Source organism: Catharus ustulatus, chromosome 20 (assembly GCF_009819885.2).
Source record: "Catharus ustulatus isolate bCatUst1 chromosome 20, bCatUst1.pri.v2, whole genome shotgun sequence".
NCBI lineage: Eukaryota > Metazoa > Chordata > Aves > Passeriformes > Turdidae > Catharus > Catharus ustulatus.
In genome coordinates this window covers 8,354,644-8,381,123 of record NC_046240.1, presented here as the reverse complement: position 1 = coordinate 8,381,123, position 26,480 = coordinate 8,354,644, and the positions used below count along the sequence as shown (strand labels likewise).

Here is a 26,480-nt window from a genome sequence, read left to right as displayed (position 1 = left end):
CAACTTGGCTTCAAGATCATGAAAGAAAATGAGAAAATTTACATCACCTCAGTAACTAAAAATGTATAGAAATGGTTTTCCACAGCCTGTCTTTCCAGGTGGATGGTGCTAGTAGTGACAGAAGAATTCCTTTCACTTTAGAAAACTAACTCCTCCATCCTTATGAAAAGCCTCATGCAGGAAATGAATCAGAAATCCATAAGTGCTTGCTAACAGTTCATACACAGCACTTCAGTGTGCAGGAGCCATCAGAATAATCAGTATTTTGGTTCATGTGCCACTAAGTACTAAAATAATTCCTGCTGCTTTGTCATGACTTCTTAATCTATCTACCACTTTTTTATCTTTGCTCATAAACCAAGTTTCAGTTGCTAAGAAATCAAGTAAAAGCAGGACTTTTTTTCATTTCTGATGAAGTACATGATGTTGAAGACATGGTACTAAAGAGAAGTTCAAGGACTTTCACGTCAATGATGCTTCTGTACACACTGAACAGCTTGGGATTTGCCATGGGACTCATTCATGTCATCTGATAGGCAGGAGTACTTCAGAAAAACACTGCAAAACACAGAGACATTAATGAGACTTCTGGCATCACACTTACAAAGTTTTTTTTTGCTTTTGCCTTTAACAATGCTTGTAGCATTTGCATTAAATCTTACTTAACTGAGCCAGGTGTTGCTTGTTCTGAGCCAGGTGTCACTTGTTCTGATTGATGATGCTGTTTCTTTCACAAAACTGTGCGTTCCCATCCAATGAAGCATTTGTGATTACAAAACCTCTTGCCTTGGCTCTTTAATGTCTCTCTTCTTTTAGGTAATTTCACCCAGACTTAGGGATACCCTGAGTCCATAAACTCAGTTTGTTTTTGATAGTTCAACCCAGCAGCTCAGCTCAAGTCCATCTGCTTTATGAGAGGCAGCAAGTGCTTTTTTCTTGCTTTTCCCTAGAGATGGAGAGCTGATGATAAAAGTCACCACGTGTTATATTAAATATTATAAAGCTTGTGGAGTACTTGAAGAAAACACTGAGAAATAATTAACATATAATCAACAAGGTTTGTGGGGGGTGTGGTCCCTCCCAACATACCCTGAAACCAGTTTCTTCACACAAGGGATGGAAATGAATTGCTTGATGTAGTTAATGCAATAAAAGGTCTGACTAAGCAGCGTGGTCTGTAGAGACAGATACAGAAGATGAGTCACTCAGCTCCTTTGTTTGAATGTTAATTATTCTTAGGGCCTTTGATGTGTGTTTGGGTTCTCAATGAATTAAACTAAGTTTATTTTGACACCTTTGGGAGTGTAACCTGTAGCATTTTTTAGGCTTAAAGGGAAAAAAGTGACATGTAGTTAAGTTTTGAACAAAGCTGCTCCGAGATACTGTTGTGAGAAGAAATCAATGAAATAAAGATTACTGTTATCCCTCATATCCTGCTTCCTTTCTGTCTCTGGCATTAAATGTGTTTCTTTAGGTGGCTGCTGCTTTCAGCTGTGTTGCAGCCAGAGATCTGCTTGGGTAGGGGGTTATGTTTTATTAATCCATAAAACCAGGTCATCCTGGCAGGCCATTGCCATCAAACCCAGCAGCTGCTGTGGTGCCATGCCCTGCAGAGTGGTACAGACTGGAAGCCCTGGGTACTGAGCCCTGAATTTCCTGTTCTTGTCTTGCTTAGCTCTGCAGATATCCCAGTACACTCAGGCTGCCCAGAATCTGTGCCAGTTTTCCAGTCAAAGGCTGTCAAAACATCAGGGGTTTTGTTCTTATTTCCTTCCTGTTGCATCATGATGTTTGTACAGAGAGAGAAGAGGTAAAAAACAGTGTTTGCTTGGTCATGTTTCATCCTCTTACTCAGATTCATTCCAGTGGAGTTTGATTTAACCTGTGGTAGTGGAGATACTTAGAGGATTGCATTCTTTTGGCTTCTGAGGTGTTTTCTGCCAGTTATACCCATTAATAAGCACATGTTGGAAATTGTGGAGTATGTCTTATAAATCAGGAGTGAAAATCCTGTGATTCAGGAATTTATAAGCTCTCAGTAATTTTGAGGCATTTAGTGAGCAAAGGACTTCAGAAGACTTTCTCAAGTGCTTTGTTTCCTATTTTATGAACCAAGTTCCAGGAACAAGAGGAGGTTGCTGGGGGTTTACTTTCAGACCATGCATCAGCCTTTCTAAAAGGAGCAAGATGTCACAGGCATGACTTAAGCCTGTACCTGGTGAGTTCAGGGATTGAATTGCTAGTATTTTGACTTTTTCTTTTTTTGTATGTGCAGATCCTGTCCTCCAGGTGCCAATCCATGTGGAAGAGTAAGTCTGTTTCCATAATCTCCTTTCTTTTTTTGATCATAGGACCATAGACATTAGGGTTCGAGTTTGTTGGGGGTCTTTGTGTAGTTTGGGTGTAGGAATCCCTTACCTCTCAAATTTACTTAATTCTGGCAACTCTTTCATTGTTTCTTGCCTTCCTTATGCTCTCTGGTTTTGTTTATTTGTTTGGGTTTGTTATAAATCTGTGTCATTTTAAGAGCTTGTAGGTTTAGTTTAAAAGCTTTCACCTGAGTCATTGCCTGCCACATTTGGTTCTTTGTGTATTCAGATAAATTGGTAGGTCTTACGTTTTATCAGTTTTGAAACTTCCCTATTTTTTTTTCATTTTCACAGTTAATAAATGAAACTTAAAAAAATTTAATGTCAGATGAACTTCTCTGTAGAGCCAGTGCTGACCACAGCTTCTTTCCTGCTCTCTGAGAAGCACAGTACATTTTTATCATTTATAATTACTGCTTAAATCCTAGGCCAGCATTTCTTCCAGACCCAAATGATGGCAGTTTGTACACGCTTGGTGGCAAGAACAGTGAAGGCTTAACAGTAAGTATGTTTTTAAATTTTCTCCTAAAAAGTGCCCCAGTCAACCTCATGCCTCTGGAGAATGAAAACTTATTTTGTTACAGCAGAATGTTGCCACCTTGTGACTGTCAGGAAGTGATATCTACTTGAAAATATCAACACCATCTTGTCCCCATGTATGACTTATCTGTAACTCGCTAAAATAATAATAGTTACAAAATTGGTTTTGTTATCCAAATTCTGAATAATCACAGTGTGATTTGATGGGAAAGATACCCAAAATAACACCAATCAGATGTGTCACTCTCTCCAAATACTTTACATTTATAAATCCATCAGCTAGAAGCAGGATTAATACATCACCAATCCACGTAGGCCACAGCTACTGCCTAATGCTTGACTTCCATTTCTAAACTTTGTGGTGATACTCAGATAAAATTTTCCTAGCTGCTGGAATTTCCCTTAGGAGCTTCAGTATTGTTAAAAATTTTAGTATTTACTCTGGCTGAATTCTCAGTTATTATAATAATAGAAATAACTAATAAAATTATTGTTTGTTTGTTTGTTTTTCCTCTAGAAACTTCCATTTACTATCCCAGAGCTGGTGCAGGCATCTCCCTGTCGCAGTTCTGATGGGATCCTGTACATGGGTGAGCTCAAGTTTTCTCTCCTTTGGATTCTAAGATGTTCAGCAACTACAAAATGTAGAGACTCTCACATAGACTGAAGGAAATAGACCTTCTTTTGGGTATTAATTATGGTTTTTCATAAATCTTTTTGATGACAGAAAGTTTGATTAATATAGAATGCAGTTACTGTCTGATGATTAAAACTCAATTGCTTTTATTGAAGGGAAAAACCTTCACCTTTTCTAAGCAGTGAAATGCATGGATGGGGATTTTTGGTTTCTTGAGATGCAGTCTCTCAACAAAATATGACTTCTACTTAAAATCTTCTTATGATTATAAATGTCATTGCCTGATAATTAGGATAAAATTAGAATCCCATTGCACCACAGTTAGACATCCTCCATTGTCTGAGGTACAGTCAGTTCATTTATAGTACAAATAATAAATGTATTGCTCACTGTCCTGACTCATCCTAGTTGCAGATGGATTTGGGAGGAGAAAAGGAGAAGAAAGGACAATTATTACTTATCACAACAGTAAAATATGTGAAGATCAGAGTGAGCTTAGTACAGGGGATTTTAAATCTCCTGAAGGGCCAGTGCTCCTCCTGGTTCTCCACTTCATGTCTTGCCAGTTAATGAGAGAAAAATGTTTATCTGAAGCTTCTAAACATGACATACATGTATTAACTTCAGAGAAATTCTTAAGGCTCATTTAGTCCTGAGTGGCATGTTTGGATTACAATCCTTTAGCAATTTGAAAGGTGTAGACTCTCACTTGTTTTTTCTACCTCCTGTCTTTCACCATCAGCACTTCAGTCTCCTCATCTGAGAGCTCCTGGGATCTGCTGCTCTCAGAGCTCTGTTAGATTTCATGTGTGAAAAAATCATTCAGCCAATAATACTTACATTTCTAAATATTGTATTTGGGTTTGGGGTTTGTGGTCAGTATTTGGGGTTGGCCAGTAGTGCTAAATGATGAAACTAAGCCTGCCTATGAAAAACCGTTTTATTAAAAATGCTTTATTTGTGCAAAATCCATGACTCTACTAAAGAAAAAAGAAGACTGAAAAGCTGAATGGAATTGCAGTTTGTCCAGCTGAATGGTAATGTGGCTTAAATTATAATTTCAGGTAAAAAGCAGGATATTTGGTACGTGGTTGACCTCATGACTGGGGAGAAACAGCAGACCTTGACTTCCTCCTTTGCAGAAAGTCTTTGCCCATCAACATCCCTCCTGTATCTTGGGAGAACAGGTCATATGCTTTTTTTTTTCCTGTCGTTTAAAAGAAAATTCTGGTTTTTAAAGTTTAGGCTCATAACAAATGACCCTGTGTTGAGTTCAGGTTTTCAAGTTTATTTCTTGGAAAAACTTCTGTGAATTATTATTTTAGACTGTACACAGAAGAATTATTAACTTTAGCAGCAGAGAGACAATGTTTTTTAAACTTTGGCAGTAGGTCATTTTTCTTTTTGTTGACTAAGTAGCATTTGTAATGTAATTAATGGTGTATTCCAGTACCAGCTGTGAACTCTTTGTTCTGAAACATACAGCTTTTAAAAAGCTGTTTAAAGAAAATGGAAATAGAGCAGATCCACTCACATCACAAGTGCAGTGTGCTAAATAACTGCTAAAGTTAGACCAACACCATGGATGTGCTGACTAGAAACAGGAATAAGTGTTACAGACTTGTTCTTCAACCTCTCTATCAATGTGTTCCTTAAGTGGGATAGTGTTGGGAAAATGAAATGCTGACAGCAGTGAGTGCTGTGTGGTGTTTGAGGAGTGTCTCAGATTTGAGAAGATTGATTCTATTCTCTCATAGGTTTTTTTGCTTCACAGACTGTATGTTTTTTAACAGAATACACGATCACAATGTATGACACCAAAAAGAAGGAGCTGCGATGGAATGCCACCTATTTTGATTATGCAGCTACTTTGCCTGATGAAGACATAAAATACAGTAAGAATTTAATTGCTGTCTCCCTCCTGTGGAATTTTGTATACAGGGAAAATATTCTGATTTTTTTGTGTGGTGCATGTACTTCTGCCCATTTTTATCCATCACATACTGCAATATCTAAAGCTTGTTAGGTAGCTTCAGGTAAATTGACTCTAGGAGAGTGCAGCTCTTGAAGGTGTGATGCCTTAAAATCAGTGAGAAATGGCAGGAGAGGCAGCAAATCTGAACTGTGGTGCACAACCCAATTGCAGTGCTCTTGACTGGCAGCTGGACTTTTGTCAGCCCAGTTGTGGCCGAGGCTTTGCTACTCAGCTGCTGTGCAGTGCGAGGTGTGATGGTGTCTGCAGGCAGAACTGTCCCTGCAGGATTAAAGCTGCACAACCCAGGTAACCTCCACACATTTGTACCTTGCAGAAATGTCCCACTTTGTGTCCAATGGGGACGGGCTGGTGGTGACTGTGGACAGCGAGTCTGGGGACGTGCTGTGGATCCAGAACTACGCGTCCCCCGTGGTGGCGTTTTACATCTGGCAGCGAGAGGGGCTGAGGAAAATCCTGCACACCAACGTGGGCATCGAGACCCTGCGCTACCTCACCTTCATGTCCGGGGAGGTTGGACACATCACCAAGTGGAAATATCCCTTCCCAAAGGAAACAGAGACCAAGAGCAAACTAACGTGAGCCTGACATTCTGCTGTTCTCACCGCCCGTTTGACAGCTTTGTCATTAAACAGAACAGTTAAGGGTTGTGCTACAAGTTGCAGCATGGTGAAAAGAATGCATAAAAGCATTTCTAGTTCTCCAGGTGTTCTTTTATATAATATTTGATCTTCTGCATGTAAAGTCAGAGACCAAACCAAAAAATTTATAAACTTAGGTCCCAAGTTTTATCAGATGTTCTGTGTTGAATGGTTTCTCACAATGTGGAATTAAATTGGTTTTCCTAACGTGAAGCCTTTCACACTATGATAATGATGCACAGCATTTTGGCAAATGTCATTTATTGAAAAATGCAGAAATAGGACATGAGTTATGCCAAATGAGCGACAGTGCTGTGAATAATGATCTGACAATGCTTTTATAATTTACAAAAAGGCTTCATAGTACAGCAATACTTCAAATAATTTTACAGATCAGGGCTTTTCAAGACACAAATACTGATGATTTGGGAAGCTCCTGCATTGATTCTGCAGGGTTGTGCTGCCCAGGTTTTAGCTGAGTGGTAACACATCCATTTGCCTGCTGCTAACAGTGACTGTGTTTCTGCAGCCCAACCCTGTACGTGGGGAAATACTCCACGAGTTTGTACGCGTCGCCCTCCATGGTGCACGAGGGAGTCACTGTCGTGGTAAGTGGGGAGCTGCCAGGTGGGAAAGTGCCTTTATGCAATTAGTGCTGTCCTGGGCTTGGGAGAAAGCTTGAAATGGAATCATGCATAAAATTACATTAAATTAAAATAGAAAATAAAACACTGAAGCTTGTACATCTACAGAAATTTGAGGATTTTGAGATTTCTATCAAGAAATGCATTGCAAATTAAATATTTCCTGGAATAATTAACAACATAGAATGCATGACCATACTTCTGAAATAATTTCCAGTGCTGCAAAGCAGTAATTGCAGCTCCCCAGGAACTGTGCCAGGCAGGCTCAGCAGGAGCAGACCTGAGGTTACTGCTGTTGTTGGTGCTTTGTGGTTCATGTTTAAATTGCTAGTTTGTTCATCAAAGTAACTCCTCACAGACAGGAAACTGCATCATCGCTCTGTTTTGCTCATTGTGGCTACCAGGTAGGAAATAGAGATCCTGCTTACCTTTAGGGGGAAAAAAAAAAAAAGTAATCTCATCTCCCAGGCAACATATCCCTGAAAAGGTCCAATGTCCAAGGTTATGGAAGCAGCTGCTAAGGGCATAATGGCCATGTTTACTCAGAGTGACTTTGCTGCCAGTAATCTTTGCTTGCCCACCCATTTTGACCTCCAGCTTTTAAATTTAGTTGCCTATTTAAATATTCTAAGGTCAGAGTAACAGTAATTGTAACACTGATCTCTCTGCAGCCCCGTGGCAGCGCCATTCCCTTGCTGGAGGGTCCAAAAACAGAAGGAGTCACCATTGAAGACAAAGGCGAGTGCGTGATCACACCCAGCACTGATGTGAAGTTTTCGGGCAGGCTGAAGGAAAAGCACAAACTCAACTACTGGAATGACTGGCTGCTGATAGGTGTGGGAGGCCCTGCCTGGCCATAATTACTGAATTCTAGTAACAGTGTCTAATTCATCCCATTTGCATATAAAATAATATGTTACATATCCACCTGCCTTCTGTTTTTCCCAAGGCTCCTGCCTTATTCTGTGATGAGATGAAGTGCTCCATGTGTGGAAAGTTATTTTTTGCTTATTTGCCCTCTCCCTCAGAGAAGGATATAGTAATTTATTATTTGCTGTAAATACTGTATTTGGGTGTTTGGATTTTTTTATTATGCACGCTGTTACCTTAATTCTCATCATATGGATCAGACAATCATGTTTTCTCCATTTTGTAAATGGATTAAAACACAGAGGCTGAAGATAATGTTTATTAATTGTCAGCCTGTCCCGTGTGTCCCAAGTCCCTGAATTTTGGAATTGACTTTTCAGTGCCTTTGCAATTTTGCTGCAAAAATGAGGAACTGTCTGAGGTTCAGTTTTAAGTGATAACTGGTGATAACTGAGTGATATATGGTGACAGGAGCTCTAGAGCAGGGACAATGTGCAAATTTCAGCTTTTGGAAGCCATCTTTCTCTTCCTGTGATCCCTTTCCTTTTGATGCCTTGGGTTTTAGCTTTTCTATTTTTTAGATTCCCTGCTGCTTGGTGTGTAACTCTGAAACTTCATGTTAGGTGTTAGTAAGTTCTCTTCACAGGGTACTTAGTCAAATCAATCTCTTCCTAGCCAGAGAATCAAAGACAACCAAAAAAGAAACAACAGCTAAGGGAAGGGGGCAAGGCAGGGGACTGAGACTTCATAACCAGGAGCTGTGGTTGGACAATTAATCCCAATATGTAGATGAACCAAAACTTACAAAAGTGTAAAAACTTGTGGCCAGGATCCACCTTGGATTTGATTTGGGTGTAGCCCTGGCCAGGCTCTTGCTCTGCCCAAGGTGGATCCTTTCAATAAACACCTGTTTTATCCCTTTTGCCCTGTCTAGTCTCTGTTCCAGGTCAGCCTTTCTAGGCATCAGTTCTTAACACCCTCTCTCCTGCAGTGTGTCAGGCAGTTCCCTGAAACAGTTCATGTTCCTCTGCAGCTCTCAGTGACCTCTGCCCTGCATTTTCCCTCTCCTTTCTCTTTCCTGCTCTATACATGAGCATCATGTTTTGTGATGTTCTCACTATTCAGAAAAGATGCTGTAATCAAGGATATCTTTCTTAAAAAAAGAATAACTTTCTGTTTCAACAAATGTGTTTTCTTTAAAGGGCACCATGAAACACCATTATCTGCCCCTACAAAGATCCTGGAGAAATTCCCAAGCAACTTACCAAAGAGGCCTGAAAATGTGATTCCAGCTGACTCTGAGAAAGCCACTATTGAAGAGGTTTGTGATGAGAATAATTCTCTTACTGCATGAGAGAAAAATATAAAGGAGTGGAAGTTGGGGAAGGACACAAGGAAAACTGCATGGAATTACTTCATAGTTTTTGTGTCAGATGTTTGTGGATTTAGCACATAGAATCATTGGTATGAGGAAGTGTCATTCCTTGTTTCAGAATTAAGGCTTTCTGCTGTTTGGGTTTTTTTTCCCCAAATGCAAAACTTTGACTTTGGTAGGTTTAGAAATGACTGAAAATGATGTAGCAGAAAGGCTGGCTATGGATGCCTCATTACTCACAGAGATACTGAGCTAACAGAGCTCTCTTTGCCTCAGGTCATTGACATTGTTGAAGGTTCCTCACCAGAAGGGCCTTCAGCTGCTCCAAAGGACATGGAGGAGACTCCTGCTCGGCCCATCCTGCGCCCAGAGGCTCCAGTGGACTCCATGCTGAAGGACATGGCCACGATCATCCTCAGCACTTTCCTGCTTGTGGGCTGGGTGGCATTTATCATCACCTACCCAATGGTAATGCTGGCCTGGCTTGATGTGCTTTTGAGTGTTGGGAGTATCAGGAACATTGTAGAGCCCAGAAATGATACAGGAGTTTGTGGCACACTCCAGGGATTTTTCCCTCTTCACACATGTGCACTGGGAGGCAAAGGCACAAGTTTGACTTAACAGGGATTTCTTGGGCCTTATGTGCCAGCTCTGGAGAGGTTTTCTTTTTCATCCACCAGTTGTGGTTTTTGTAGGTATTACTTTTTTTGGATATGATCTCAGTACTATTGGCTTCACTCCTCTCTTCCTCACCTGAACCATTGTCAGGTTTTCCAGGTTTTGGATCAAAGCCTTTATCCTTCTGTGGTTTAAAGACACCTGGTCAACCTAGTAACAGCTTTTTTAACCAAGCCATGTGATTTCTTACCTTGGCAATGGAAGTCCAGAATGAAATAGAAATTGTGAGTGAACATTCCCCAACCTGTGTGGTTGGCAGGGACAGGGCAGGAGAGCTGTAGAGTAGCTGTAGGGTTCCCTTGCATGACCTGACTGTCAAATCTTCACTGAGGTCCTTTCTCACAGAGTGTCCACCAGCAGCAGCAGAGGCAGCATCAGCTGGAAGAGAAGATCCAGCTCTTGCAGCAACAGAAGCTGCCCTTTGGTGCTCCTGCTGACCTCCCACCTGAGGCAGATTTCCTGGACACGTCGTACGGCCGGACAGAGAGCTCAGCTGCCAGCACCCCAAACCTGTCCCCCAGAGCCTCAAACCACTCTGCCTACTCCAACATCTCCACATCTGATGTTGGGAGCTGCCTCTCCACCGAGCAAGAAGAGGGAGGTAAAGTTGACTCAGTGTGGTTTATTGTGTCTCTATTTTCCCAGTCTGTGTGATGGTATATTAGAATAGTTATTGATGATACTTCATAGCTCAGTAAGGGGTGACAAACCATTGTCCTCATTCAGGCTGAGCCCTGCACCTCAGCAGGATTGTTGCTTTACAGTAGCAGCCAGCTGAGGGCTTGTGCTCCCCAGGGCAATGTGTTCCTGTCACTTGCAGCCATTCCAGGGAGATACTCATTTAAATACATGTTTTAAGATGATTAACTGGACTCAAGAAATGGGGATCAGGCAGGACAATCTTCCTGCCTGGTCTTCCTGTGCACTTTTTTATCCCTTCAAAGGCTGCTAAATCCCCTTCCATAACTATCAGTCATTTCCTAAATTCATAATCTGTAAACCTTTAGAAAGGATTTGGCTGCTGAGAACCACTCATTTGTCACAGCCATGAGTGATAAGGTGTGTGTAAATGTGTTTTGATTCTTGATGTTGGCTCACTGATTGACCACAGACTAATGTGGACATGTTCATTTCTTTTGATTGTATGTAAGTTAAATTTAAATATGAGCTAAAGAACTAAAGCCCCAAAGTCTGTGTAGTTTTAAAAAGCTGCCTTGCCCCATCCTAAACCAGTGCTTGTTTTTCTTTTCTTGTTCAGATGAAGAAGCAAACAGAGTGATTGTTGGGAAGATTTCGTTTAACCCTAAAGATGTACTGGGACACGGTGCTGAAGGCACAATTGTTTACAGGTAAAAGAGAATATGTGCATTAAACAGATCAATGTTGTGTTTGTATTAGGTCCTTTTAATTTGTTTTTTATAAAAGCCCTCACATCTAACAGAAATGAAACTTTTTGCATGTGTCTGGAATATTTCATGCATTTTTTTCACTAGTAAAAAGCTACTTTGCTTCCCTAAGAAGTGTTTAGTGGCCAAAGGTACCTGTTTCCAGCATAGGAAATGCTTTCACTGCCCCCTACAGTGGCTTCTGTTGTCACATTTTCTGTTTGTGCTCTGAGTGTGAAGGGTTGTTGTGCCTTCCCTCCCTGGCTGCAGGGGCTCCTTTGATAACCGGGATGTGGCAGTGAAGAGGATTCTCCCCGAGTGCTTCAGCTTTGCAGACCGGGAGGTGCAGCTGCTGCGCGAGTCCGACGAGCACCCGAACGTGATCCGCTACTTCTGCACGGAGAGGGACCGGCAGTTCCAGTACATCGCCATCGAGCTCTGCGCCGCCACCCTGCAGGAGGTGCCTGGGGGCAGCTTTTCCCTGGAAAGCCTTCACTGCCCTTGGGTTTAAATTGCTGAAGTGCCTGACCAAGGGCATGTTCCATTCACTCCCACTGTCACCTCCATGACAATTCCATGTTCCTAGAACAGGGTATTTTCAGTCCTGTGGAAAGACATCCCTAACCCTGGACTGATTTATGGATGGAAGCTGTTGTCCTTTAATTTTTAACTTGTAAAGGACTCCCTTCTAGTCATCATCCCCCTCCTACCATGCAGACTTTGAAGACTGTTTCTTTCTAGAATGCACAGAGCATTCCAGCTCTGAATGAGACTTCAGTGATCATCACCTTCAGCCAAAAAAAAAGCTCTTTGCTGTGTGTTACCAGCTAGGACAATTTATCCAGTCACATCTCTTTTAGGGAGTGAAATGCAGGGGTGTAGGGTGATTATTTATGCAGTTTCTCAGCAGTGTGGCTGACTGTCCTGGTTCTCTGTTGCAGTATGTTGAGCAGAAGGCCTTCAGCCACCATGGTTTACAGCCCATCACTCTCCTGCAGCAGACAACGTCTGGACTGGCTTACCTGCACTCCCTGAGTATTGGTAAGAATACCTCTCCTTTCAGGACTGGGTGGAGGACTACATTTTCTTAGCTGGAAAATAAAGAGAAATTGGTCTGGTACTGGCCTGTTCACCTGACCTATTGGAAGGTGTCTCTGCCTATAGCAGGGGAGTTGGAATGAGATGATCTTTGAGGTCCCTTTGGACCCAAACCATTCTGTGGTTCTGTGATTTGATACCGGCCTTGTCCCTGCAACATTCTGCAGCCATGGAGTACTAAACCAGTCCTTACTGTTGGTTCAGGGTGTTGAAGTTTTTAGATAGGAGTAATATAAAACATGGTGGAATAAAAAAAATGAAATTACCAATTAAAATAATTTGAAGTTATGGCTTTGGTTTAATGAATAGTGGTTCAGCTTTGTGAAATCCACTTAAAAATTTCCAGTGGTTGTTGGGACTGCCTGAATGAGTAAGTGAGTGTTTGTAACAGTCCACAGGGACCTGAAGCCCCACAACATCCTCATCTCGATGCCCAATGCTCACGGGAAGGTCAAGGCCATGATTTCAGACTTTGGGCTGTGCAAGAAGCTGGCAGTGGGCAGGCACAGCTTCAGCCGCCGCTCGGGCGTGCCGGGCACTGAAGGCTGGATCGCTCCGGAGATGCTGAGTGAAGACTGCAAAGAGAACCCTGTAAGTGCTTGCCCTTCCCAGGCTCCCCAGGACCAGGCCAGACTCTAAAACAGGCAGCACCCAGTGCCTGGGCCTCCAGGCTGCCTTGCAGCTCAAATCTGCAAGTCAGAAAATTTTCTTCTGCTCTCAGATGTGAAATAACTACCCTGTGAGAATCAAAGCTTTCAGGGGAAAAGATGTCACTGCTACTGAAGGCTGTTTCTTTTCAGACATACACTGTGGACATCTTTTCAGCTGGCTGTGTCTTCTATTACGTGGTGTCTGAAGGTGGCCATCCCTTTGGCAAGTCCCTGCAGCGGCAAGCCAACATCCTGCTGGGAGCATACAGCCTGGAGGCTCTGGATGCAGGGAGCCATGGTAAGGACTGCACTGCAGGCATCAGGAGCAGCCCAGGCTGCTGAACACCAACACCAATGACAGAGCCAAGGCCCACAGTTACTCCCAGCCTGGCAGAGGGGAAAGTTGTACTCCTCAGCTCCTCCTGAAATAAAGGGCCTACAGTTCTTGGAGTTAGTACCCCAGAGCAACTCTGGAATACATAATTTGGAACCCTGCAGCCTTGACTGGGATGCTATTTAAAGGGTGGGAGAGAGCTTTGAACTCTGATATTCTTTGAACATTGATAGTCTTTCTGTTGGTTGCCCAGCACATCTCTGAGGGCAGCACTTGTACTAGAAGGACAAGTGCTGAAGTATTTCTGAAGTACAAAATATTATACAATTACAAAATTTAGCATTTCACTATAGCCTAAGAACATAGAGAAAATAAAAGAAGTAAATTCTCTTGTAACCTCTTCCTTGCAGAAGACATTGTTGCTCGTGATTTAATAGAGCAGATGATAAACATGGACCCTCAGAAACGGCCATCTGCCAGCTGTGTGCTCAAACACCCCTTCTTTTGGAGTCTAGAAAAACAGCTCCAGTTCTTTCAGGTTTGTGATGACCTTTTCTCTCAGTTCTCAGGGCTCCTGTAGACCTTTTCAGGTCTTGAATTCAGTTTCTCTTTCGTGCCTGAGGTCATCGAATCCACACCCTTACTGTGGGAAGTGAGGCAGCCCAGTTGTAAAACCTGGGTGGGGCTCCTAAGCAATTGGCTTAGTCCTACAGCAGATCTTTCAGAGGGAGCCAGAGCTGATGTTACCAAGGTCAGCTGGTGGGAGGAAGGTGTCCTCTAGCAGCTGCAGCACCCACAGAGAACTTGGCCAGGAGGGTTTTCAAGAACAGGAGTGAACATGCACTGAATCCTGAAGTGGCTGAGGGCTTGAGATCCTTTCCAGCTTTATCTTCTCCTCTGTGCTAAAAAGGCTTTGGCAGAGGATGAAGCAAATCATCCCAGAAACTTCTGTGTCCTATTCCCAAGCATTGTCGTGGAGTTAAGTTCTAACTTTACTGCCAGGGCAGGCTGTAATTGGCCAGAAGCAGCAATTTGAAAATATTGGGAAAAACTTGGAAATAAAACTAGAAATAACCTGAATGTCTCTTCCAGGATGTTAGTGACCGGATAGAGAAAGAATCTTTAGACGGTCCAATAGTCAAGCAGTTAGAAAGAGGTGGAAGAGAAGTGGTGAAAATGGACTGGAGAGAGCACATCACTGTTCCTCTTCAGACAGGTAATGGACAGCATTTTATCAGACTGGGAATTACCTGTTCCCAGTTTGCTGGGACAGAAAAGTAAGGCTAGCACTGTCGCAGTTTTGGCACATCACTGTTACTTGCCAGTAAAGTGTTTCTTCAAATGCAAGTATGTGTTTATGTACTGAAACACACTTACAAGGATGTGTGGCTGCAGACACACACCCTAGTACCTAAAACTGCATCACAACACCAAAAAAAATTGTTTCTCTTGCAGATCTTCGAAAATTCAGATCCTATAAAGGTGGCTCCGTCCGGGACCTTCTGAGGGCGATGAGGAATAAGGTAAAGGAGCCTTTTCCTGGTGCACTCTGGGCTCCTGCCTCTGGCTGCTGTTGGCAGCCTGGATCTGACCCTGATTTAGGTACTGAGCTCCTTTACAAGAGCCCAGGAGGAGGTTACTGTGTCCAGGAACACCAACAGCTCTGTTCACAAGAGGTTTCTGGGCAAACCCTCTGACTGAGCTTTTCCCTCTTGTGTTTTCCTCCACAGAAGCACCATTACAGGGAATTGCCTCCCGAAGTGCAGGAGACCCTGGGCTCCATCCCAGATGATTTTGTGTGTTACTTTACAGCTCGTTTCCCTCGCCTGCTCCTGCACACCTACCATGCTATGCACATCTGCTGCCAAGAAAGACTCTTCCAGCATTACTATGCTGAGGACTCTGCAGAGCTGAGCCTTACAGGAGATGTGGTGTGAGAACAGAGGGATGGAGCTTTCTTCTCTGGGACCAACATTCCAAGCACAGGCCTATCCTTAGCAGGGAAAAGTGGGATCAAAGAGCTGAATTCTCTCTCTTTGAAGAAACCAAGTTTCCAAAAAGTGCCTTGTACCTGTGCCTGTGCTGGATCAGGAGCTGGCGGAGCCCAGGGCGCGAGTGGTAAAGTGATGAACCCTGGGGATGGAGTTACTGACTCCAAGGCAGTTTTCAAGACTGTGGAAATGAAGAGCAAAAGCTGGATATAACTATCACCCAATATCCCTGTACTGTATGTGATTTTGTAATGGATATGTTTTACTACCAAAAAATTTCAAATTCAGTGATTGAAATCATATAAGGACTTGGGACTGGGATGTGCTAAAGGAGCCCTTTGGTTGTAGCAAATCATCTGAACCTGCCATTGCACTACTGCCACATTAGGCATTAGGCACACCACAGTGATTGTAAAGGGAATCATTCATGGTCTCCAAAAAATGGTATGAAAGTACCATTTCTCTTTAATCAGTACTTCCTTGGAAAATTAGCCCCTCATACTTGAGCAGAAACAGTTTTTAAAAATACCAACTTGAAACATCAATTCAAGGTTTGCCTTGTTGTTTAATATGAACCAGTATTCACAGAAGAGGTTGAACAGTCCTCAACTCACAGTATGAGAACAGATCTGCTCAAGTGCCTGCAGCAAACACCAATGGCAGCTGGGAGCTGCCTGTGGCTCAACTGCACATGTCCCTCAAGGGGTAAGAAAAGACCAGAGCCACAAAGCCAGGGGTGAGAGGAGTCCTGGGAAAAAGAGCTAAACAGGAACCAGGAGCTGTTCAGGGCAGTGTTTAAGGGGTGCCACAGAGCTGTAGAACCCCATTTCCTGTGTGTGTGGCTGCTAATTCCATTCGTGGGAAGATGTGGTTAAAGATGCAGTATTTCTTTACACTGGCCCTGAAGCTGTGACAAAGCGTTGTGTGTGCTAGGATGAAGAAATGCTGAATTCTAATGTAACTGAGGTGTTCTTTTACAATATATTTATTTAATGTATTTATATTTATTTAATTTTTACTACAAAGTGGTATCAAATCCAAGTGGTACAAGTATGAAGCATGCCAAATCAGTCTTAATCAGTTTTGTGTTTATATTTAATCATCAGATAACAACTGGAAGAGGAAAGTGATACTGCATCTTTCAATGGAATACATTAAAGGAGAAATTACAAATTGAGAATTTGTATGACTGTGCCATTGTGTCTTAAATAAATTATTGCCAGTAATATGTATGATGGGGTATGTAGAGCTACTTTTCTGGAGATACTTTACAGGATGTTTTTTTCCTACTTTTACAATGTGTGAGAGCAATATACCTAAGATGCCAAACTGTGCAGGTTACATGTTTCTAAAGCTGGAAAAAATAATGGTAATTTTACCTAAAAAGATTCAAAACCTATTTCATATTTTTGTATTTCTCATGTAAAGGTCTTTTATAAATCTACTAAATAAAGACTTGTGCTCAGATTAAAACCCCACAGCTTTTAGTGCCAATGTGTGCCCAGGGAGCCCAGCAGGCCTGGTGCTGGCAGAGCTGTCAGAACTGAGCACGGAAGGGGCCAAGGCTGCAGCAGCCCTGTCCTGCACACGTGCCTGGGTTTTTGCTCAAACCCTTGCCTGCCTGCTGATGCAACAGGATGCAGGAGTTGTTCAGGTGGGGGAACACTGAGCCTCCCTGAAGGCCCAGGAGCCTCTGTAGTCCCCAGGCACCACCAACCCCTCTGAGGCTGAGGCAGGTGCACAGGTGAGATGAAATGGGAGGAATTTGTGCTGCTGTGTGATGAAGGAATACCCATAAATAAATGGGTTTTGGTGAAACTGAGCGGATAACTCATCACGTGCTTTACAGGAAACAAAGTCACTGAGTTCTGCTACAGCACAGCACAGCCTTCTGGGCTCCAGTGGCACAGGGGGCTGGGTTAAAGAGCCTCTTGTCCTCTAGGATGCTGCCAACCTCTCCACTACTTACCTGTGAGGGGGGCTTGGAGTGAGAAGGTAGGTCATAGCGAAGGCTGTAAGTGAGGTTGTGAAGTGAGGGATCTGAAAATTTAAGATACAAGAGAAAGAATAAATGTGCCACACCCATTCCTGGCACTTAGTTGGTTTTGGTGGGGCAAAGGCTGGCTGGATTCTGACAGCAAAGGGGTGGAGACTTAGCTCATGAGGAATGTATGTCTAAAGCAATTTCCTTTTTTTTTATTTCCGGACTAATTTTCAAGAGATCCGCGGGAGCGGCAGAACACCCACAGTGCTCAGACTGCTGCCCGTGCAGAGCCTGGCACCCCCGGTGTCGGAGCAGCTTCCCTCCCTTCCTCTGGGGCAGAGGCACTGCGGACACTCGGCCATCCGCGGGCTCTGCAAGGTAAGCCTGCGGGGTCATTCCCAGCCTGGCGGGTTACTTTACTGGTAGCAGGTTTAAGGATAAGTGAGGATGTCCCTCCACATCCACCCGCCCAGCTCTGTCCCCCGGGTCACCCCACCGGGGTAGGAGCTGCTGGGCAGCGCTCCACGGACTGTCCGAGCAGCTCGGACATCTCTGCCCGCAGCCCCGCAGCTGCACCCAGGGCACCCAGAGCAGCCCAGAACATCCCAGAGCACCCATAGCAGCCAGCCCCACTGCTCCTAGAGAGCCAGCAGGGATCGGGACCCGCGGGCCCCTCCAGCCGCGCTCCCCCAGCCCTGCCCCCGCTCCGCCTCCGTTCCAGTTTCGATTCCCCGCCAGGGCTCTCGGCTCTCAAGCGCTTCCTGACGTTCGCTGTCACTGCGGGCTGGGGCGGAGAGACAAGGGCAGGGCGGGAATCACAGCAAGCTGTCCCCGGTACAATCCCAGCCCTGGGAGGTGGCCAAAGGCACCAACAGGTCAGTATTTCAGGGACGTTTTTAGCCCCCTTTCTCGGAGAAGGCTGCACCAAGTGTCAGTGGAAATCCTTCTCCCACCATTTTCATACCTAGCCTGTTTACACTTACTCTGAGGGCTGCCTTACACTCACAGCACATCAGGGCAGTCCCGTTACAGGCTCCCCCCTCAGAAACACTGCTCACACCGGAGCTCCAGCCATGCTGGTGCCTCAGCCAGCCAAGGCTTCCACAGGGCTGACCAGATGCACAAAGGGTTAATGTGCACTCGTTGGCTTTTTCCAGCATACCCTATTCTCCCAGCACCAGTTATCTCCCCAAACCACTCCCTTCTGCTGAACTCACCCCCTGCCAATCTGTGATCCCGGGGAGTGAGCGCTCTTCCCCTTCCCTCAGTCACCACCATTACACCTGCAGATATTGTGGAGACCTTGGCCAGCTGCACTGCTGGCTGCTCCTTTTACACTTGCAGAGAGCAATGTTTAGTGCCATGAGCTGTAGGGGTGCACCTGCTGAAGCAGAAAGCAGAGCCTCCACACCACAGTAAGAGAACCACCACCCCCACAGTGCACTTTTTACTGTGACCTGGGCCATGGATGGTCACTGCTGACTGTGAATGTCTCATATCTCTGCTGTCACACCGAGCAGGTGCATGTAACCCATTCCTCCTGCAGTACAGAACAGGCTGTTCCTGCTGCCACCCATCTCTAAACCCCTGGAATGGAGGCTGAGCACAGGAAGGATGTCACAGCTCAGGCGAGGACACCCCACTAAACAGAAAACCTTCTGCTGGGTTCGGCAGTGAGTCAAACTGCTCCTTGGAAATTTTGGTAAGCACCAGAACAGATGTGGGAATAGACAAGGAGCAGGGGAGAGTGTACCCACCAAAGAACAGAGGGGAAAAAGTGAGTGTGAAGGAACAAAAGGCAGGGAAAGTGAGAAAAAGCAATGAAAAATATGAGATGGAACCTGGGGGATACAGTAGTGAGAGGCCTCCTTTTCTCCAGCAAAAGGAACTGTTTGGCTCAGCTGTCAGCACAAGCTTCTCCAGCAATCCCTCATTTCTTTCACAACCACATGTGTGGCAGAGGCAGGAGCAGCTGCCTTCACACAGGCACACAGAAGCAGCTTAGCTGACAAGAAGAGGCTTTTAGAGGTACAGAAATAACCTTGGACCATAACGTGGGGAGGAAGTTGGGAAAACAGAACACCAAAGTCAGACTGAACAGGAATGAGAACTGTAAATCTGAAGACTTCCTTTTCTCCCCACTCTAGGGTTTTGTTCATTAACAGCAGGATTTCCCTCACCAAAGACAATGGGTACGTATTGCTTTCAGAAAATTTCTACTTTGCATGTAGCAATTTGCTTTTTAGTATCTGCATTTGGAGTCATCTCTAGTGGAGAACTAATCAGTACTCCTATCATCATCTTACGGTTTGTATTGATGGTATCCTCATTTAGCAGAAAATAATCAGACTCAAGTGGGTACATGATTGACCCAAACCTGTCCAGTTTAGGGAATCCAGCCCTGTCAATTCCCATAAACCTTATCACATCATTCCCTGCAAAAAACATTTTGGGTTATTTCCTTGACTCCTGTTGAGGATCATTTCCAAGTCTCTTTCCCAGTTTCCTTTGCTGATTTATTAGTCTTGCACCATTTTTTAGAACTGCTTTTGATTAAGATTATGGATACTTTGTCATCAGAACTGACATAGTTGAGAAGATCGGCTCTCTGACTGTGACTGGTAGAAAGAAAATAATCTAACAGTGTGACCAAACAAACATTAGTTTATATTAGTAATACATGATTTTAACTTCTAGATTACAAAACATTACCTGTGAATGAATGGGTTGAGAACCATGTCAAATGTTGGCTGGAATCTACTGGAATCAAGAAGGAGTATGTAGATAAACTACATGCAGAAGAAGTGACAGGTCCAGCACTAATGGAACTGGATGAGGCTTTCCTCAAAGACATAGGAATGAAGAAAGGCCAAATCCACATCTTCATCCAAAAGAGAAATGAACTTCTGCAGCTCCAGAACAATGCACAGCAAGGTGATGGCTCCAGCAGTAAAACACCCAACAGGATGGATGCACAAACAGACCCAGCCAGAGCCAGCAGTGCCCCTGCTCAGGGCACAGCCAGTGGAGGCAGCTCTGGTGCTGTGGGAACAACCAGCAGTGAGAGCACAGCTCCTGCTTCTGGCAAGAAACAAAAAAGCAGCAAGAAATCCCAGCTTCAAAGTGCTGATGAAGTTTTAGAGCTTAGAAAATGTCGACCATTTAGAAGTCAGGATACTGATTTCAAATATGTGAAAGACACAGTTCTTGCTCCAGAATCAGGAGCCAATGATTTAATCACTCCTTGCCATGAATACAAATCTTTTGCCATTGCTGCAGAACTGAACAAAGATCAACTGCAATCAAAATTTGCCTCTGAAGTGATAAGATTTGCTTCAGCCTGCATGAACATTCGAACAAATGGCACCATCCATTTTGGTGTCATGGATAGTGTTGAGGACAAGGCCCAGAAACACGGACAGATCGTTGGCATGAAGGTCAAAAACCGAGAGGACTTTGTTGATGCACTGAATTATATAGATAGGTGCTTTTGCAATGATTTACAAGAAATTGCATGGAAATGCATTCACCCACCTGTGTTTGTTGAAGTGATTTCGAAAGACTCTCAGGAACAAAGATTTGTAGTGGAGGTTGACATTGAACCAACAGTCAGCTTGGTAAAGAACAATTGTTTTGAAGTTTATTTGCCCAAATACAACGAAAGCAGTCGGAAGGTGATCCTGCCCAAAGAACCAGCTCTCTACCAAAGATTAGGAGCAAAGTCTGAACCTGTGCAGCGCAGCAAACTCACCGCTTTCATTCAAGCTATTCAAGACAGGGATGCTCAAAGAGAAAGAGCTGAGCTCTCCAGCACACAAGCACCTACAGAAATACCTCAAGATTTAGGGAGAAAGTTATCAATTCTATTAAATGATGGCAAAAGCCACATGGATGATTCCCTACGGTACATCCTTGTCACAAACAGATGTGAACAGGACAATCTGAACCACATTAACTTTTTAATGCACTTGAACATTTTCTGTGTCTTTGACTTTGATGAACATTCTAATGTGTCAGGGCTGTACAGCAAATACAAAGAGCACCATGAAACAAGTCCTTATTTTTTACAGGATTTTTTCAAAGAAATTAAGACTGATAATGCTCCCTCTCAGAAATTGTTTGATCAGACCAGCTGGATATTCTGCAATGGGCGCAGTGACTTCCTTGGGGATGAAAAACCTTGCGATGAGAATACATGGATTAGAACCAAAAAAAAATACCTGAAGAAAGTAATTACTTGTATCTGTGAGGAGATTCTGCCAGAGCGCTCTTTCATTGTGCTGTTTCTATTGCTATCACCAGTGCAGAAACCACTTGTGGACACTTTTCAGGAGTTCTATACAGAGATGAATGGCATGGAGTACATCGTCTGCATTACAGAGTCCAGAGAAAATTACAACAAGTGGGCTAATCTAGCTCAGGAATCCTGCAGCATTGAGACACTAGAACAACGCAGTATTGTGGGTATGAAGCTCAGTCACGTAGATGCCACCATCCAGTCAATGCTGCCTTCTACAGCCCAACCCAGACACCTGCCAGCTTCCACTGGAGGCGTGTGTATACTTCCCTCTAGGGAAGAAGAGAAACTGTGCTCCCTAGAAATCCTTTGTGCTGACCAATGTGATGATATCAACCTGACTGAAGAACAAAAACTAGAAATAGAACAAAATTTTTACCGCGGGAGAAAAATCATGTGGGAAAACTTGTGGCTTGCTGATAAAAAACTCTGTGGGGATATCATTGAGCGTGAGGCATGCACAGAGGCAAGCAAACTCTTGGATGGCATTTTACGAGGAAGCGGACAAAATTATTCTGTGGCTAAACTGAAGATATTTCACCATCCTGGAAGTGGTGGAAGCACAATAGCACGGCAAGTTCTATGGAAAAACAGGAAGCGTTTTAGATGTGCTGTTATCAAGACTTCATATTCACATTCCACTGTTTGTAAGCATGTGCTTGCCCTTAGAGATTATGAAGAAAAGGAAATCACTCACTGTTTTCCTGTGCTGCTCCTGATCGAAGATTATGAGGACGAGTACTTTGAAGATCTACAGACTGATTTAATGGAGGCTGTAGCAACCAGAAAAATGAATACCTGCAAGCCTTACTTCATCCTCATATGCTGCAGACGATACAATAACCCTGAAAGGCTTTGCAAGGCTTCGCCACTGGACACAGTTGCTGTCACTCACAAACTGACAGAGTCAGAAAAAAAACTGTTCAACACTAAACTTGAAAAACTGCAGCAGGAATATGGTGAACCAGATTTTATACTTACATTTGTGCTGATGTGTAAGGAGTTCGATAAAACGTACGTGTCAGACGCAGTAGAGCACATGCTGCAAGGCATCGACCCTTCCTCTCGCGACACCTGCTTGATGCGTTATGTGGCTCTGCTCAACTGCTATGTACCCAATTCATACATTTCACTGTCACACTGTGAGGCTTTTCTAGGGCTGGGGGCATATACAGACAGTAAAGCAAGAACATATGATTTTAAACATCACTTGAGTGAACAAGTCAGAATGATTTTTATTGAGCTAAAGGAAAATACCACTTATATTTCATCTATTCGGATAATACACTGCCTGGTTGCAAAAGAAATTCTGCGTCAGCTTTCAGGGAATCAACAAAGTCAACTTGCAACAACTCTTCTCCAGGAAAAGGTACTCTTTGAAAACAGATTTGGACGAGAAGAATTCATAAAATTTATCAGACATCTGTTTATTCGACGTGATAAAAGAAGCAGGGGTGACAATACTGATACTCTCTTCTCCCCATTCATTGAACATGTCTGTGAAGCTGAAGACTGTGAAAAAGCCATTGCTGTTTTACAAGCTGCATATGAACTCCTTGGAAAAGATCCTTTTTTTGCCCAGCAGCTTGCCAGACTAAATTACAGCAATGAAAAATTTGAAGATGCTAAATACTGGGCAGAGGTTGCAAAATCACATTTGCCAACTGATTCTTATATTTTGGATACAGAAGGTCAAGTCTACAGGAGATTGTTTAGTTTCACTGTGGACAGAATGACAGAGGAGGACACCCCTGAACAGATCACTGAGACTATACTGATTGCTCTTAAGGCTATGAAATGTTTCAGGGCTGCACAACAGGCAGCAAAGAGAGAACGTGAAAGTATGAACAATGCTGGCTATTATGGAGAAGTAGAAGTAGGTTGTCGCCTTCTTCGATTTTTGTCCACACTGCCTGTATTCCCCAGAAGTCCAGAGGGGGAATATCCTGAACTTGTGAAGTATCTCACCACAGATTACATTCCTGAAGACATAAGAAGAACATGGGGAGTGCTTCATTCCCGCTTGAAAGGCTTGCGCCAGAACCTGTACAACGCTCTGGAATGGATTTCAGAAGAACTCAGTTATTTCCAAACAGAGAAAAACCAAGAGAAGGATGATGAAAATGATGATATTGAGGAACTAATTGATAATCCCAGAAAATGGCTGAGAAGACAATCAGCAGTATATGCTAAATTCTTCATCTCAGCATCACTTATTGCTGAAAGCAACAATGGTCCTAACACTGAGCTCATGAGATGCATGATTATTTATGGAAGTGGTGGAGGAAATGTCACCAATATCCTGTCATTCTTAACAGATAAGAAAGAGAACAGGTCAGCTGAAAAGCTAGAAAGGATCCTTAGTTTCTATCCAGAAAACCCGCTGAGAAACAGGCTGGAGGACAATGATTTGATCCATTTTATTTTGAGCCACATCACATTAGCCTGCTTAGCACCAGGATCAGCCAAACTCCTTCCACTGCAAACTCTTCGTGAGCTCAGTCGAAGATTCATCAAAGGAAAAAGACAATTTCCAGCAAGTGCCTTTTTTTTGCTCACCTTGCTGTACTGGCCAGATGAGGCATTAGACAAAGAGCCTAATCCCGAAAAAGATGAAATTTTAACTTCAGCCCTTCAAACCCTGAAACGCTTATATGATATTAAAATGAAAGATGTTCCTACCCGAAAGAAAAGAATCTACACCCCCTTTTTTTTAGGAAAGGGTTATGGCTTAAGAAAGATTGTGCACAGAAATAAAATTGACAAATTGATGGTGGGGACCTTAGATGAAAGGAGAATGAAGTGGTTGAATGGAAGTGTATGGAATATTCCCATAATTCGTGACAATCTCAAAAGAGTTTGCGGCTGGACCAAGGACAGGCATTTATTTATACGTGGTCACATGAAGGATCTCCAGATCTTGCCACTCCATCATCTATCAGTGCCTGCTGGAAATGAAAATGTGAGCTTTTATTTAGGCTTTTCATTTAATGGTCTTGTTGCCTTTGATATTGTGGTGGAAAATGATCCAGCCATCAGAAGAATGTAAGGTATGCAGTACAGTACTGAGTGCATGTGCTTTTAGAAGGTTCTGCACTGGGACTGTCCAGTCTCACATTTAAAACTGAAAGTGGACAGCCCTGGGTAACTACCAGGCAACAAGAAAATCAGAATTAACAACTATAATAGTGACCAAGTAACTAAAATAGTTTGAAATGAGTAAAATGAACTTTGATAGTTTTGGAGTCACAGAAAGCAAGATTTTAAATGAAAGACAGCAATTGATCCCTTTCTTCTTACTTCATAGATTAGGACTTGAAATTAATTTCTGTATAGTCTTCATCAGTAAAAGAATTTGTCCAGTGTTTCTTCCTGAATCAGCAATAGAAAAGTGAACTCACACAACATACACTGCTCTCTGACATGTATGAAGTAACTAGCAACTGCAAAGCCAGCATCAGTATGGAAGCAATTTTAAAGCTGACTTTGCAATCAGGACTGATAAAAAACAGGTCTCAAATTCTGCATAACTCCTACATTCCTTCTCTGTATAAATATTACTTAACTATTACCTATCTGTGTCTGGGGTGGGGTGCAGAGTCATGGGTGACATAAAAGATTATTGGTAAGCACTGTTAGGAGTTCATAGTCCAAACAATTCCTGCACTTGGTGACATGATTTTGCATTATCATCCATGGAACGTCTCAGAATACAGAATTCAAATTTGTCTAGAGCATATATTCATAATTTGAAAAATGCAAAGGAGTTTTTCAGAGCTGTGTTTGCAAACATATTGTCACGTTCAGCTTCTAATAACAAGTGTGCATTGTTGGAGTGTCACTGTTTAACAGAAGATACTGTGACTAAAATTGTCAAAACCCCCTGTAATGTAACTTGTTTTAATCAAATAAATATCTTTTATGGAGGATTACTATTTGTACGTGAGATTGATTACCCTACCTGAGGATGTATTTCAACAGTAGCTAGGTATGATTTGTTTTTCAAACTGCAGCCAAGATCTGGGCACAGCCAAATACTGTAAAACAAAGTGCAAGCCATGGTGAATTCAGAAGAATGATGGGAGATTATTGTCTAGTCCAGACCTTCATATTCTGGCCTCAGGTAGCAGAAACAACTGCAAGACATGACAGCTGGATGGCCAGAGATACCCCCTGCTCCCCAGCCCTGGCACAGGGGACAGGAGTATGATTGTACACATTGATTGTACACCAGATATACAACCTGCTCAACTGCTGTGGCAGAAGCACAAACTTTGTTTTTGAAAAGGAACTGTTACCACGATGAAAAATTACAGCCAGCTTGGCCAAGAGGGTCTGTCTTGTAACTTGTTTTCTGCTTGCACATACCCAACTTGATTCTGCAGACAGCAATGCTTTGCCCTGTAGCCCACACTACTGTGTAAGCTTGAGTCTTGTTTTTGAGGTATAAACAGGGGTTTAGTTTTTCAAATATGCCCACTTCTACCTTTTAAGAAATTAAAAGTTTAGATTCAAAGTCTTTAGTTCATCCCTTCCAGAAGAAAACAAACAAACAAACAAAAACCCCAGAAACAAGTTTTAGAGAAAAATTTACAGATTAACTCTTGGAGTCACAAGTTGCAAGACCAGTTGAGGATCACAGGGCAGCAAGCACCCACCCTTCCTACCAGTCATGTTCACACTGGGAGGGCTTTAACCTGCCAGGCAACATCCAACTGCCTTTGCTCTAACCAGCTCTGAGTACAAAGCAGTTCCCAAATGTCCATTAAGAGCTTCTGCAGAGCAGCAGTGCTTCCTTGAAGGGTCCTCTACTGCACCTCCCTGTCACACATACCCAATTCAAAATGCCTCCAACTGGCCCATGTCATAGCATTAAAATACCCATTTATCTTTCCTTTGCCACCTCTCAGAAATTAACCTGTCAGTGAACAGTGGCAGCTAAATAAGACCAACCAGCCTAGCACAGTAATTCATTCTCATCCTGCACACAGGAG

General features: G+C 43.2%; 2 protein-coding genes across 5 annotated transcripts in view; both read left to right on the top strand.

The window, feature by feature from the left end:
* Window positions 1-16,683, top strand: part of ERN1 (endoplasmic reticulum to nucleus signaling 1) — a 30,072-nt gene extending 13,389 nt beyond the window's left edge. The window contains exons 3-22 of one of the 2 annotated variants that reach the window (XM_033076829.1): window positions 2,276-2,309; window positions 2,798-2,870; window positions 3,427-3,499; window positions 4,611-4,733; window positions 5,340-5,441; window positions 5,856-6,117; window positions 6,710-6,788; window positions 7,496-7,658; window positions 8,897-9,015; window positions 9,346-9,537; window positions 10,093-10,348; window positions 11,006-11,096; window positions 11,403-11,592; window positions 12,074-12,173; window positions 12,622-12,821; window positions 13,031-13,178; window positions 13,625-13,752; window positions 14,307-14,430; window positions 14,670-14,737; window positions 14,945-16,683. In XM_033076829.1, the coding sequence (XP_032932720.1) occupies window positions 2,276-2,309; window positions 2,798-2,870; window positions 3,427-3,499; window positions 4,611-4,733; window positions 5,340-5,441; window positions 5,856-6,117; window positions 6,710-6,788; window positions 7,496-7,658; window positions 8,897-9,015; window positions 9,346-9,537; window positions 10,093-10,348; window positions 11,006-11,096; window positions 11,403-11,592; window positions 12,074-12,173; window positions 12,622-12,821; window positions 13,031-13,178; window positions 13,625-13,752; window positions 14,307-14,430; window positions 14,670-14,737; window positions 14,945-15,151 (2,732 nt within the window). In that variant the 3' untranslated portion in view covers window positions 15,152-16,683. Of the gene's footprint in view, window positions 1-2,275; window positions 2,310-2,797; window positions 2,871-3,426; window positions 3,500-4,610; window positions 4,734-5,320; window positions 5,442-5,855; window positions 6,118-6,709; window positions 6,789-7,495; window positions 7,659-8,896; window positions 9,016-9,345; window positions 9,538-10,092; window positions 10,349-11,005; window positions 11,097-11,402; window positions 11,593-12,073; window positions 12,174-12,621; window positions 12,822-13,030; window positions 13,179-13,624; window positions 13,753-14,306; window positions 14,431-14,669; window positions 14,738-14,944 lie in introns of those variants that run through there. The other variant, XM_033076830.1, reaches the window with a different exon arrangement.
* Window positions 16,684-16,765: 82 nt separating this feature from the next.
* Window positions 16,766-25,430, top strand: LOC117005302 (sterile alpha motif domain-containing protein 9-like). Of its 3 annotated transcripts, XM_033076828.2 has the most exons (5): window positions 16,766-17,200; window positions 17,425-17,567; window positions 18,710-18,891; window positions 19,337-19,381; window positions 19,887-25,430. In XM_033076828.2, the coding sequence occupies exons 4-5, from the start codon at window positions 19,378-19,380 to the stop codon at window positions 24,533-24,535; spliced, it is 4,653 nt and encodes a 1,550-aa protein (XP_032932719.1). In that variant the 5' UTR covers window positions 16,766-17,200; window positions 17,425-17,567; window positions 18,710-18,891; window positions 19,337-19,377; the 3' UTR covers window positions 24,536-25,430. The 3 variants fall into 3 exon arrangements, with proteins under 3 accessions (XP_032932719.1, XP_032932718.1, XP_032932717.1); XM_033076827.2 differs by having other exon boundaries at window positions 16,766-17,567; window positions 18,736-18,891; XM_033076826.2 differs by having other exon boundaries at window positions 16,766-17,567.
* Window positions 25,431-26,480: the final 1,050 nt, after the last annotated feature.